The sequence below is a fragment of the Rosa rugosa genome, chromosome 5, assembly GCF_958449725.1.
Source record: "Rosa rugosa chromosome 5, drRosRugo1.1, whole genome shotgun sequence".
Lineage (NCBI taxonomy): Eukaryota > Viridiplantae > Streptophyta > Magnoliopsida > Rosales > Rosaceae > Rosa > Rosa rugosa.
In genome coordinates, this window is record NC_084824.1 from 11,963,056 (window position 1) to 11,975,590 (window position 12,535).

The following is a 12,535-nucleotide window of genomic DNA, read 5'->3' on the forward strand; positions in this document are numbered from 1 at the left end:
CCGGAAGACATCTTGGGCTCAGTGGGCGGCGGGGCAACGCGGGTCGAGGGTCGATGTGGCACCTCCGGGATCTCCATGATCGGCAGCGTGGTCGAGGAGTTGGACGGTGGCAGCGACGTCCGGAATCGGGCTGCTTTGGACTGGTTTAGACGTGGTTTCGGTCCGGCTTCGACCCGGGTTGAGGCAGCGAGGCTGGGGCTAGCGGTGCGGCTGCGAGGCTGGAAGTCAGTGGCAGTGGCGAGGGCTGGTGCCGATTGCGGTGGCGGGATCTGGTTTCGGGTGGCAGCGGTCGTTCATTGGAGACTGCAGATGGATCATGGGCTTGGGTCAAGCTTTCATGGTTGGGCCTGAGCTGGGGTCTTCTTCTTGGGCTGTGTTTTCGGGCTCTTTTTTACCTTGGTTTCGAACCCTAGGTTTGTACTCTCTACGTTTGTTAGGGAATTACGCACTTTCGTGCCTCTAGCAAATCCTCTAGATTGGTAACGACAGAGGATTCTCGAGATAAGGTATGGGCAATGGGAACTCTTGATTTCCCGGTCCTGTTCTGTGCCTAGTATTTGCTTTCTAGAGTCTAGTGCTATGTAAGTTAGCTTCTCTAATTGTACACCAATTGAGGTCTCTAGGCGATTAGGGTTGTTATAACAAGAAGCTTAGATAGTTTTGGGGTTTGGGCATTTAGCTAGGTACTGTAATAAGTGAGCGCATTTGTCTACAGTGAGGGTCCCCTGTCATTTGCTTGGCAGCTCGTGCCAGCTAGAACTGTTGGTATGAGGCAGCTTGTGATGTATGTGCCTTCTGGCCATGGATAAGTTAATGAAATTATCTATTTTCTCTCAAAAAAAAAAAACACAACATGATCAAGAAATCAAGAGGTTGCTAAAGAGTTCTTAAAGTAGTTGGAAACTACAACCGGAGCTTCAACCTGCATTTTCATAGAACTGAACTCCAATGCCAAAATGGGCTTTGATAGCATCACGGCTCTGGTAAGGTTCTGCTCATTGTCCATGAATTCTTTAGTTGCTTGATTCTGCGTATTGCAACTATGAATTTCTGAACATTGTTTGTTCTCGTTCTCATTCGATGGCACAGGAGGCGTATTGCAGCTATGAATTTCTGAACATTGTTTGTTCTCGTTCTCATTCGATGGCACAGGAGATGGCTCCGATACTTTAGCTGGATGCACTACTCGCACCCTATACAATAACCATGAAGCAGAGTTCGATAATTCGATCCTTCAATGGCAATTGATAAAGTATGAAAGACACCACATTCAACCAAATAAGCATATTATTTAACGCTTGACGAGCATAACCTGCAGTCGATCTGGCAAGAGTACTTAAGAAGGTCAGGATAATACTCTGTACGACCGCTGCAATTTCACAACACAATGTAATAAATCAAGGAAATCCAATTCCAATATCATAGAGAAGTAGAGAAAGAGACTCGGCCACAAATCCAAGAGAGGAGCTTACCTAAAACTTGGAAGTGACATTTTGATTGCTGGTCCCATCCACTTGTTAATGTCCAATGCAGGCACTGCCATCACCATAAACCACGATGAAAATGGATGATCAAATTATCAGAAGGATGAGATAGAAGTACGTCTAAGCACGTTTTTAGTTAGAACTGATGTTCCTCTCTAACTAGTTCAAAAGGATGTCAGCATAACGTATATGGTATAAGAAAAGAAGAAAAGTTCAGATTTAACTCACCGAAAGTGGTAAGGTTGACATTACAGGTATCTTTTGAGGCTTGACCCATGATTTCAGTCACTTGAACATTCACCTGCTCTCGTGGATCAGAGAAACCACCCTTCATACCAATTAAGTTTAGAAATTCACTTTGTTTGGTCTTTGGTTTCCTTGAAACTGCTGTAATTCTCTGTTTATGCAGAAACCAATTGATTTTAGGAAACAGTAACGGATTTCTTGCAAGTACTACTTAATAGAGTGAAAATGCATCCCCTTGTATGAAGAGTTTACAATGCAGAAACATATAAGCAAGGCAGAGTCATCGTTTGTTTGTTTCAAGATTTCTATGCAACTATATACAAATGCTAATAAATCAGAAAGAAAACAAATATCGCAAATACCTTAGAAAACCTTGCAACTTGACTTGGAAGGCCTACTTCCTGCAAGAGGGGACTGCAAGCAATTAAAATCAGATATATAGATTCCGAAGCTAAAACAAGTTCGAGGTAAAATAAGATTGAATGTTGCTTCGAGAGAAATGCAGCCTCCCACCTTTCGCCCATGATCACAAGCTTCTTTGCTATTCACAAGTACCTTTGCTGCCCATCTATTTGACAAAAACAAGTCAGAGCAGCTCTTCAATAAAGTACCCCATTCTATCATACATTCATAACATAGCTTTCTGCAACTACCTATATCATTCATTCTAATTAACAAGAGTAAAACAAGGAAGGACCTGTGAGTAGCCGCATTTTAAGTACATGTATTCCACTTAAAGGGCAAGCTTAGGATTTGACTAGCTCAGTACAAACCTTTCCTAACAAGATTGTATACTTATCAACTCAATATAAAAAAAAAAAAAAAAACAAGAGAAAGTTGAGCCAAACATACGCGCAAGACGTTGGAGGGCTCCATATAAGTCCAGCAATCACAACAAGCTTAGTGGGAGAAGTAAATGCACATGTCCTGTTAGTAACTAGTTGAATAAAATGGACAACTGTTGCGAAACAAAGTGCTGAACCAAGACTGATGTAAGAATCTTGGATCAGACAAATAAACAGGGAAATATGCAAACCTCATCAAAGACTCCAGCTGGGCTGTCATCATAGTTAGCAAGAAAAAACCCGCCAAGAGTATATCTGCTAACCGTAAATATCTTTTGGTGATCAAATTCCCAAAACCAAAATAAAAAAAGTGGAAGTGATCCACAAAGAACAATGTTAGTATTTACCCAAATGCTTCAACCAATCTGAACTCTTTAGGGATGCATGCTCGAATAGTCGCTGCCTTGACCAAATGGAGTTGATACAATGCTCTGATTCGACAAATAACCAAGGCAATGTGTAGAGTCGTCTTTCAAGATTGAGAAGAAGACAATAAATTAACACCGAGTGTTGTTAATTAGGACACTTACCTGCCTCTGAAAATCCACGGAGGCTTGCCGTACTTGAAGGAACATTTTGTTTCTCCCACATCCATGAGCTTAGATCACTTGAAGAAAGTGCTTAACCCAAATACAACTTCAAAAGTGCTTTCAAGTCTGGACTGAATCCAGAGAGTTCCAGAACAAAAAAAAGCTCTATGTAACACAAGGTGAGAAATGATAACAACCCAGGAGAAAGATTCGAAAATGAGAATAATGGATTGAAGCAAAGGCTGTCTTTTTGCTTGAATTATGAGAGGAGAGATGACAATGAAACCCAGAAGGGAGTTGAGTGTAAGCAATGAATGGCTGTGAGAGTGAGTGAAAGATGAACTCTATATATATTTATAGGGGAAGAGAAAGCAACAGGAGTGTGACGGGGATTGGTTAGCTGAACCATCAGTAGCCGTAGGAGAGTGGATAGGACTTTATCCAAACCATGAGATGTCATTTGGCGCCAACTGATGATACCACTACCAATACCAATAACAATACCATTACCATGTTTGTTTTCTTTTTCAGTTTCAGTAAAGTGGTTTAATTGGTTAATAATTATCCATGCCGATGATGACGCAAACCTATTAGAGGTGATTTCCGTTTGTTTCTCATTCTTAATTCTTTGATCTAACCCAATCCCAAACTCTATTATTATACTGGTTGTTTGGAAGCTTTTGCTTCTTAGTTTATGAATCTTGGTTTTCAACCCCTTTAAATTGGGAAGTTGGATTCTTCTGAATAGTAAAAAAATACATAATGCTTCTTCTTTTTCCTTTCTTTCAATCTTCAGTGGATAAAATATTTACCCTGGCGGCTTAACTTTTACCAGAGCCATTGCCAATTTGCCACCCAGCCAGCCACTGAACCACTTGCTTTGTTGAAGAGGTTATTACAATTTACCTTTCACCATTGGTTTTACCACACCAGAAAACAGCGCAGTAAAGAAAAACCATCAAAGTATGAGGCTTCAAACACCAAGTTGCCCAGAAACTTTGAATTGACTTTAGGAGGTTTCATCCACAGTTATGCAAGTAATGGTTATCATTTATGATAATGACCCTATTTTTGGAGCCCACAAGAGAAAGCGGAAATGATATCTCTCACACAAAATCTTGAGATTCTCATACACAGACGTGTCAACAGGACTCGTCACAGATAATGTCACTCTACCTTTCATAATTTATAGTTCCACTAAATTACTGCAAGTAGGAAGAAAAAGAGGTCACTGTTATTCTTACCTCAGACTTCACTCATCTTTTGCACTACAGGGTTCTCTGGCACCCTCTGGTTCGTCATTCGTGTACTTGCAGCTTTCATCTTAATGCCGCAACCAGAAAGTGACATGTCTGCAGTAACACATGAAATGGTGGGCTGCGACTCACATCTTGAGTTTCAATACTGCGGAACACAGTCAATGCTATAGAGCACCGTAAAACACCGATCGTTGCATAGGCTTTCATGGAATTGCAAAAGTTACCAATAATCTCTGCAAGAACACTCGCCCGACTTAAAGTGATGGAATCTGTTGGAGTCTCTCACAATAATTACACGCCTTGTCACCATGGAAACATGCTTTGCAAACTCATGACAGTCTTTGCAGGCCCTGATGTTCTTAAAGACCATAATAGGGGCATTACTTGGTGTGGAAATGAGCCCAAATGCTATAGCAAGTCTCTCACTATGGTCAAGAAGCTGTTCTTTCCTTTCAGGAAAACCAGAGAGTACATCCTCCTCAGTTAGAAGTGAATCTTCAGCATCCTTGAAAGAAATGCTTAGCTCATTTAGCTTTGAGTATATCTGGTCTATTTGAGAATGGTGCTTATCGCCAACTATAAACCGGTGTGTTTTGCCCTGGACAGTGATCCAGCTGCAACCTATTTCTTTCCTCAATTTTTTTTCGGCCATCATTTTTCGAAAACGGGCGGCTTCTTCCCATTTTCCCGATGATGCATACAAGTTGAACATGATTATGTAACTAGCAGTGTCCTCTGGGTCCATCTGGAGGAGGTTTTCAGCTGCAAACTTTCCGAGCTCAAGATTTTGATTTATCCAACATCCACCCAATAAGCTTTTCCAGCTCATTGCATCGGGCTCAAATGGCATAGTCTTTATCAGTTCAAGTGCCTCCTGTAGTAGTCCAGCACGAGCGTACACATCTATCATACAATCGTAATGATCAATGGTTGGTTCCACATTATATACACTACTCATTGAATCCAAATACTGCTTGGCCTCTGTTACCAAACCTGAATGGCTGCAAGCAGTTAGAACTGCTACAAATGTAACTGAATTTGGCTTTATGCCAGAGTTCTGCATTCTACTGAAAAGCCGAAGAGCTTCAGAGGCATTGCCATGATATGCATAGCCACAAATTATAGCAGTCCAGGCCACGGTATCAGGTTTATCTATCGATTCAAATGCTTGATAGGCATAGTCCAATCTGCCACATTTTGAGTACATCGTAATCATTGCACTTGCTCCATACAAGAATGCGACAAACCCTCTTTTTATTGCATCCGCATGAACTTGAGCTCCCAAATTTATGTCTGCAATTGCAGAGCATGCTTGAAAAATGCTTGTATAGATGAATGGATTTAAAGTAACACCTTTACCAATTAAAGATTGAAAAATCTCGAGAGACTCCTCAAATTCACCGTTCTGGCAATAGCCAGAGATTATAGCACTCCACGAAACATCATTTGGTTCATTTATCCTCTTAAATGCTCGCCGAGCAGAGTCAAATTCTCCACATTTGACATAGAAGTCCACAAGAGGAGTTCCTACAGAGACCTCAGAATCCAATCCAAGTTTAACACTGTAACCATGGATGTGCCTTCCAGCATTCAAGTACTCCAAACCTGCACATGCCTTGAGAACTATCGAAAAAACAAAATCATCCACCTCTACACTTCCCCTAACCATCTCAGCAAACAATTCTAAAACCTCCCCCAGCTTCTCATCTTCAGTATACCCCACCATCAACCCAGTCCAAGCTACCACACTCTTCTTGTCACCCATCTTATCAAACACTAGTTTAGCACCATCTAACCATCCACACTTGACATACATGTTTGCAATCGCCGTCTCAACCGAACCACTAGCATTCCCAGTTCTTATAACATAAGAGTGCATCTGTTTCCCAAACTCCAAATGCGAAAACTCATTCAACGACTTCAACAAGCTAGTAAAAAAAATAGACGAATTCGGCCTAACCCCAGACTCCAGCATATCCAAAAACAGAGCAACAGCTTTGTTCAAAACACCCTTGTCCACATAAGCGGATATGATTATAACCCAAGAAACCAAATCCCTGTGAAGCATTTCATCGAACACCTTCTGTGCATCCCTTAAACTCCCACAATCGCAGTACATCTGAAGAGCATCATTCTCAAGAAACTCCGCTGGACTCTTCACAGTTGTTCGCAACCACTCGTGAACAAATCTGCCATCCGATAACGAACCCATCAATCCACACTTTTCAAACAAACACCTATACGACTGAGCACTAACCGCCACACCAGCCTTCTTCATTTGCTGTAGAAATTCTCGTGCTTCTTTCATCTTCCCCTGTTTCGATAAAGAAACCAAGTGAACATTTTCGACTTGCCCAGTCTGTAATTGTTGGGTATCCAACAATGGAGCAGAGGATTTTAGAGAGACCCATGATGGAATCTGAGCAAAGTTTACAGCTTTTATAGGGGGATGATGATGACTTGAGGAGCAAGAAGGTAGCAGAGAACATTGCACTGTGATGAAAGAAGAAGAAGAAGACATTCAAATTAAGCTTGTGATTCCAAAACCTTAACCACACCAATCCAAAAATTTCCAGATCTCTTTGAATTTGTTGCAGACTTATTATGGTAGGAAAAGCTTTGACTTTTGACTTGGGGTTTAGGGGAGACTAAACGCACCGTTTATGCAACACACAAAACAAAAGGTTGGTTCTTTATTTCCTTCTCATATACATTTCCACAGCCAAAACCCTAGATTTGATTGTCATCGAAGCCCCTTGAAAAATGGAGGCTTCACTGCATTTCCGCGGCGTTAGATTTCCGAGACTCGCCGCACACTCGCCGCGCGTGCGACGGCTGTCCTCCGCCGTGGCCTCGCCGTCGCGGTCGTTGTATGCGGCGGTGGAGAATGCATGTAAAGGCGGAGGCTTGAGAGCTGGGAGACGGGGGAAGAGAATCGAAGCTGTGGCTGTGGTTGGGGAAGAAGAGAAAGGCGATGAAACGGCGTCGTTTAGTTGCGTGATGAAATTCGGAGGGTCGTCGGTGGCGACGGCGGAGAGGATAAGAGAGATTGCTGAGCTGGTTGTGAGTTTTCCGGAGGAGAAGCCTGTGGTTGTGCTCTCTGCAATGGGGAAGACCACTAATAACCTCTTACTTGTAATGCACTCTTCTATCACTATCTAATTAATTTTGTTTAGCTCTCTAATTGTAATTAGTTGTTTGATTATGAAACTGGGTGGTGGATGCTAGGCTGGGGAGAAAGCTGTCAGTTGCGGGGTTTCGAATGCTTCTGAAATCGAAGAATTGAGCTATGTAAAACAACTGCATCTCAAGTAAGCTCAAATTTGTTTGTTCTTGTTTTTCAATCGTGGGTTAGTGGTGTTCTCTGAAAAGCTGTGTGATTTCGTTGCATGTGATCAGGACTGTTGATGAACTTGGAGTTGATCCTTCTGTTGTTTTGGGTAAGCACTTTCCTAATGGAAGGGGGAAATGTGTGCATTTTCCTGTTAAGCACTTTCTCAAAGGATGGTGGTTCATTGGAAAATTTGGATGTTTGCTTTTCTATGAGACGTTATGCAGGACACTTGCAAGAATTGGAGCAACTTCTGAAGGGGATAGCAATGATGAAAGAGTTGACTCTGCGCACAAGAGACTATCTAGTTTCATTTGGAGAGTGCATGTCCACACGAATCGTTGCAGCTTATCTGAATAAGATTGGTGTTAAGGCGCGCCAGGTATGTATACCCATATTCAGCAAATTTGTTTTGACATTATCTTTTGACATATCTATAATAGCTCTGTACTCTTCTTGTTTGTTTACCACTTAAGATCTTCTTTGATGATGGTTGCTACATAATGTGTTGCAGTATGATGCATTTGACATTGGTTTCATAACAACAGATGACTTCACCAATGCTGAAATTTTAGAGGGAACTTACCCATCTGTTGCTAAAAGATTAAATGATGATTGGATTAGTGATCCTGCGATTCCCATTGTTACTGGCTTTCTCGGAAAGGTCTTTCTGTAGCTGCTGGACAGAACTCCTGCTGAAATGCTTTCTTTAAAGTCTCAGTTTCTGATTAAGATAACATTTATGAGCTGGGATTTCTAACATTGCATATGCTGTATTGATCATAGGCCTCAAAATCTCGTGCAGTTACTACCCTAGGTAGGGGTGGTAGTGATTTGACAGCCACAACCATTGGTAAAGCCCTAGGCTTGCGAGAAGTCCAGGTGAGATTAGATTTTGAATACATACATGTACATGCTGAATTGTTGCCTGGTTGTTTATGGATGTAGCTAAATGGCAAGTACTTTAGTGGAGATTGTGCATCTATTTTGTTTGTAGCAACCGTATGCTAATACAGTCATTTTGAAGTTTTAAGATCAACATATATAGAAGTTAATTTGACAGTTCTAGCAGGTGTGGAAGGATGTTGATGGTGTTTTGACCTGCGATCCTAGTATATGTTCTAATGCACAACCTGTTCCTTATTTGACTTTCGATGAGGCGGCTGAGCTTGCATATTTTGGTGCTCAGGTTAGATGTTCTCCTTGAATGTTTAATGTTACTTTATATTCAGACTAACTCTGTCCATGAAGACTGTTGCCAAGTCTAGTTACTTTCAGATAATAAGCATGGCATCTGTCATGGCCAATACCTGTTATCTTGTATATCATTTCTGATTAGAGAAATCGTTTACTTAGTAACTAGTATGGGAACTAGACATGTAGCTTTTTATTGGTATTGAATAGAAATAACATTGAATGCGGTGAGCAGGTTCTACATCCGCAATCTATGAGACCAGCTAGAGATGGTGATATTCCTGTTAGGGTCAAGAACTCTTATAACCCTAAAGCTCCTGGTACAATCATCACTAAAACAAGAGATATGAGCAAGGTTTGTAGCAGCTTAATCTTTTTTCTTCAGAAAATGAAGTGTGTGAAAGAATTTGAACATTGTCGCTCTTATTTATTACCCCCCATGTACTCTAACACATATCAAGCTTAGGCTGTTCTAACCAGCATAGTCCTGAAGCAAAATATCACTCTGTTGGATATTGTTAGCACACGCATGCTTGGTCAAGTTGGTTTTCTTGCAAAGGTGAGAGACTCATTGGTGGCATAGTTTTGCCTTCTTCTTTTTTTCCCTTTCTTTTTTCTTTTTTGTAAATTTTGATTGTAACTGATGTGATGATTTCCTCATGTAAATAGGTGTTTTCAACCTTTGAAGATTTGGGCATATCTGTCGATGTTGTTGCAACAAGTGAAGTTAGTTTATCTTTGACGTTGGATCCATCAAAATTCTGGAGTAGAGAACTAATTCAGCAGGCAAGCTCAGAAATAATGTTCTTTGTTTATGAGTTCCTGTTTGCTTACTTGTAATTCGTGTATGGCCATGTGTATTATTTTCCATGGTCCTTGTCAATATAGAAATTAAGGCTGCCCGTTGCGAACTACACAATATGGTGCTCAACACCATAGACATCAAATATGCAGTCCCCCACCAACTTTTTTGATTATTAAGAGCCAAACTCTGATTTATCTGTAGTTAAAAGTGTTGTCTGGAACTCAGTCTGTTGGTGGTGACAACTAGACCCGACTGATAATCCAGCCTGCCCTTCCCTGTAGTGGGTGTGAATTGTCACAAGAAAAGGGGAGGTTGGAACTGAAACTAATCCTGAACCTGCCCTCCCCCTTATGCAGATTACGACCTCTAAAAAACATAAAGCTACCGTTGTTGTTAAAATCCTAACCCCCTCTATCTTCCATATGTAACAGGAACTTGACAAAATGGAGGAAGAACTTGAAAAAATTGCATACGTAAATCTTCTGCAGAAGAGATCAATCATCTCGCTCATAGGGAATGTTCAGTATTCTTCATTGATTCTAGAGAAGGTGTTGTATTTCACTCTGCCATACTCTAGAATCTGTTACACTAGTGTTACTTTCTTTCATTGTCTTGCTATTTTTCTCTTCTTTCTTATCTGATATAATTTGTCTATTTCTTCTCACAGGCATTTCAAGTTCTTCGAACGAATCAAGTTAATGTGCAGATGATCTCACAAGGGGCATCTAAGGTCTCTTCCTATCTTAATCTTTCGCAGTCACACTCATTCATTATTGTTAGTAATTTTTTTTTACCCGCATTCTTCTTGCTGTCTAATACTTGATTTGTTATAAACCAGGTAAACATCTCATTGATAGTAAATGACAGTGAAGCTGAAATCTGCGTGAATGCCCTTCACCATGCCTTCTTTGAAAGCGGTGACCTGTCTGAATTAGTACTAGAAGGCGGATTCGGGAATGGCGCAGCTTCACCATTGCCGGTGGAAACATCCATGATGTAATCCAACAGTTCCTTTTAGAGCCATATATGCCCGTTGGAATTCCTCGAAAGCCTGTGAATTCTACATTTTTGTCATAAATGAACCGAAATCTGATCTTGATCCTGACAGTGCCAACTTTATGACGAGCCATCACCATTTGAATCCCTTGAAAGCCTGTGTGTTGTTTCAAATGTGTTGGAGAAGCTTTAAGAAAAAAAATCATTGTGTAACATAAATAGGTTTCTGTAAAAGAAGTCGACGTAAAATGGGAAATTCAATGCTTAAAAAAAAAAATTGGGATGAGTTGGAAAAAAAAATTGACAAAAAAAAGGAAAAAAAAAAAAAAAACAAACAAACAAAGACCAAGATGGGCTTCTGTTAGGCCCGAGTTCGGGGATTGGGACAAACTATAAAATCCCATATGAAGGTTACAATGTAGCTCAGGTAGTCTTGAGCTTCAACAATAATGGTGCAGAGATTCTTCTCGGTGAGGCAAACTGACCTCCAACAAAACCACCCTATTATGCTTCTCTCTGGTCCTCCTTCATGGTATTCACAATCCCACTCTCTCTCTCTCTCTCTCTCTTAGCCTCTCTGTTTCTTATTGCTCTCTTTATCTTTTCTGCAGCGGAAAAACCTCTCTACTATTCCAGTTCGCATTCAACGAAGCCCACAACAGCAATGGACTTGTCATCTTTATTTGCAGCCGGCGCCGGTTAGAGGCAAAACCTCCTTATCTTTCCCAGGTACATTTTCTCTTTTTGTTTTCTCTGTATCGTGTCAAATGCATTATATTCTTCCAAGTTTTTAATGGTAATAATTTTCAGGGCGTTGATTCATCCTGTGAGACTTTTCAGCTCATTAAAATGAAGTGAGTCACTGACCCTTTGAAGCCTTCTTGATCATAATGATGTATGGGGTTTCTGAGAAGAGCTTGTATATATATATGTGTGTGTATTATATAGGTATGTGGATGATGATGAAGGAATTAAGAAGTTCTTTGCTGCGTTCCATCTGTATGACGAATTTCCTGTGTCGGTTGTTATTGATGATTTTGGAGATTTCTTTGAGGAAAGGTACTTCCTTTTCTTCATGGACAGAATCTGTGATTTTGTTTTCATCCTTGATTTTTTAATTCTTTCGTGCTTTCGATTCAAGGAGCTGCCAACAGAGATATGGGAACCCACGAGGAAGAGACTTGGCAATGGTGAGGACACTAGCTTTGTGTCACAATGCCGTGGTTCATGCAAAGTGAGCAGCCTTTTTCGGTTATAATTGGTAACTTAATTCGCTGTTTTAGTGGTAACAATTGCTGTTATATGCTTCAATTTTAATGGTAGTAAAACAAGGCCGTGCAAGCTTCTGTTATCAGATACACACCATGGAGACTCCCCGCGGTTGCTCTTCATCTACAAACGATGGGTTTCGACCATCTTCAAAATTCAGGGTTGGTTTCACAATATGATAATTATGCAGTTTAAGAATTGCCTGTTGTATTGGTACATTTAAAGCCTAAAGAGCTTTGTGAAAGATTATGACATATTTTGGTGTGTGTTTGTGCAGGTGAGGGCTCCGGATCATTTCTCCTAAAAGACTATAACCATTCAGGGAGTGGCAGCTCAAGGAAAAGAAAGACTGCCAAGTACTCCATAGCTCTCCAGTACCTTGTTTTGGAGGAGATCGATGAAGATGGTGGATAGTAGGCATATCGCATTTACAAATTACTCAAACCTCCATGACAGCACAATCACACTCTGTCAGTGTTCGCATTTTGTTTCATTGATTGTTCTATCATCACAATGTTAGTTCTGCATAAAATACTTGAACTATGTGATCTGATCAGTATTTCAAGCTAGCAAAAC

At 40.7% G+C, this 12,535-nt stretch overlaps 4 protein-coding genes across 8 annotated transcripts; 2 read left to right on the forward strand and 2 right to left on the reverse strand.

Annotated features, from left to right (window-relative positions):
- Nucleotides 1-854: 854 nt before the first annotated feature.
- On the reverse strand, nucleotides 855-3,437 carry LOC133709875 (protein NEOXANTHIN-DEFICIENT 1). 4 transcript variants are annotated; one of them, XM_062135808.1, is made up of 10 exons: nucleotides 3,106-3,437; nucleotides 2,923-3,006; nucleotides 2,767-2,830; nucleotides 2,583-2,657; nucleotides 2,244-2,298; nucleotides 2,093-2,131; nucleotides 1,713-1,881; nucleotides 1,473-1,536; nucleotides 1,313-1,369; nucleotides 855-1,193 (listed from the first exon to the last, which is right to left on the reverse strand). In XM_062135808.1, exons 1-10 carry the CDS (start codon nucleotides 3,164-3,166, stop codon nucleotides 866-868), a joined length of 996 nt encoding a protein of 331 aa, XP_061991792.1. In that variant the 5' UTR covers nucleotides 3,167-3,437; the 3' UTR covers nucleotides 855-865. The 4 variants fall into 4 exon arrangements, with proteins under 4 accessions (XP_061991792.1, XP_061991793.1, XP_061991794.1 ...); XM_062135809.1 differs by having other exon boundaries at nucleotides 2,583-2,629; nucleotides 3,106-3,436; XM_062135810.1 differs by lacking the exon at nucleotides 2,583-2,657 and having other exon boundaries at nucleotides 3,106-3,436.
- A 236-nt stretch (nucleotides 3,438-3,673) lies between these two features.
- LOC133709871 (pentatricopeptide repeat-containing protein At5g13270, chloroplastic) lies at nucleotides 3,674-6,888 on the reverse strand. The gene has a single exon (XM_062135805.1). The coding sequence runs from the start codon at nucleotides 6,883-6,885 to the stop codon at nucleotides 4,585-4,587; it is 2,301 nt and encodes a 766-aa protein (XP_061991789.1). The 5' UTR covers nucleotides 6,886-6,888; the 3' UTR covers nucleotides 3,674-4,584.
- A 231-nt stretch (nucleotides 6,889-7,119) lies between these two features.
- LOC133709872 (aspartokinase 1, chloroplastic-like) lies at nucleotides 7,120-10,801 on the forward strand. Its single transcript, XM_062135806.1, has 13 exons — nucleotides 7,120-7,499; nucleotides 7,593-7,675; nucleotides 7,764-7,804; nucleotides 7,923-8,077; nucleotides 8,210-8,359; nucleotides 8,482-8,577; nucleotides 8,768-8,884; nucleotides 9,125-9,244; nucleotides 9,356-9,448; nucleotides 9,559-9,675; nucleotides 10,126-10,242; nucleotides 10,362-10,424; nucleotides 10,533-10,801. Exons 1-13 carry the CDS (start codon nucleotides 7,128-7,130, stop codon nucleotides 10,692-10,694), a joined length of 1,686 nt encoding a protein of 561 aa, XP_061991790.1. The 5' UTR covers nucleotides 7,120-7,127; the 3' UTR covers nucleotides 10,695-10,801.
- Nucleotides 10,802-10,970: 169 nt separating this feature from the next.
- LOC133709876 (uncharacterized) lies at nucleotides 10,971-12,518 on the forward strand. 2 transcript variants are annotated; one of them, XM_062135813.1, is made up of 7 exons: nucleotides 10,971-11,222; nucleotides 11,302-11,419; nucleotides 11,501-11,544; nucleotides 11,639-11,749; nucleotides 11,832-11,924; nucleotides 12,014-12,120; nucleotides 12,237-12,518. In XM_062135813.1, exons 1-7 carry the CDS (start codon nucleotides 11,140-11,142, stop codon nucleotides 12,371-12,373), a joined length of 693 nt encoding a protein of 230 aa, XP_061991797.1. In that variant the 5' UTR covers nucleotides 10,971-11,139; the 3' UTR covers nucleotides 12,374-12,518. The 2 variants fall into 2 exon arrangements, with proteins under 2 accessions (XP_061991797.1, XP_061991798.1); XM_062135814.1 differs by having other exon boundaries at nucleotides 12,046-12,120; nucleotides 12,237-12,375.
- The last annotated feature ends 17 nt before the right edge of the window (nucleotides 12,519-12,535 follow it).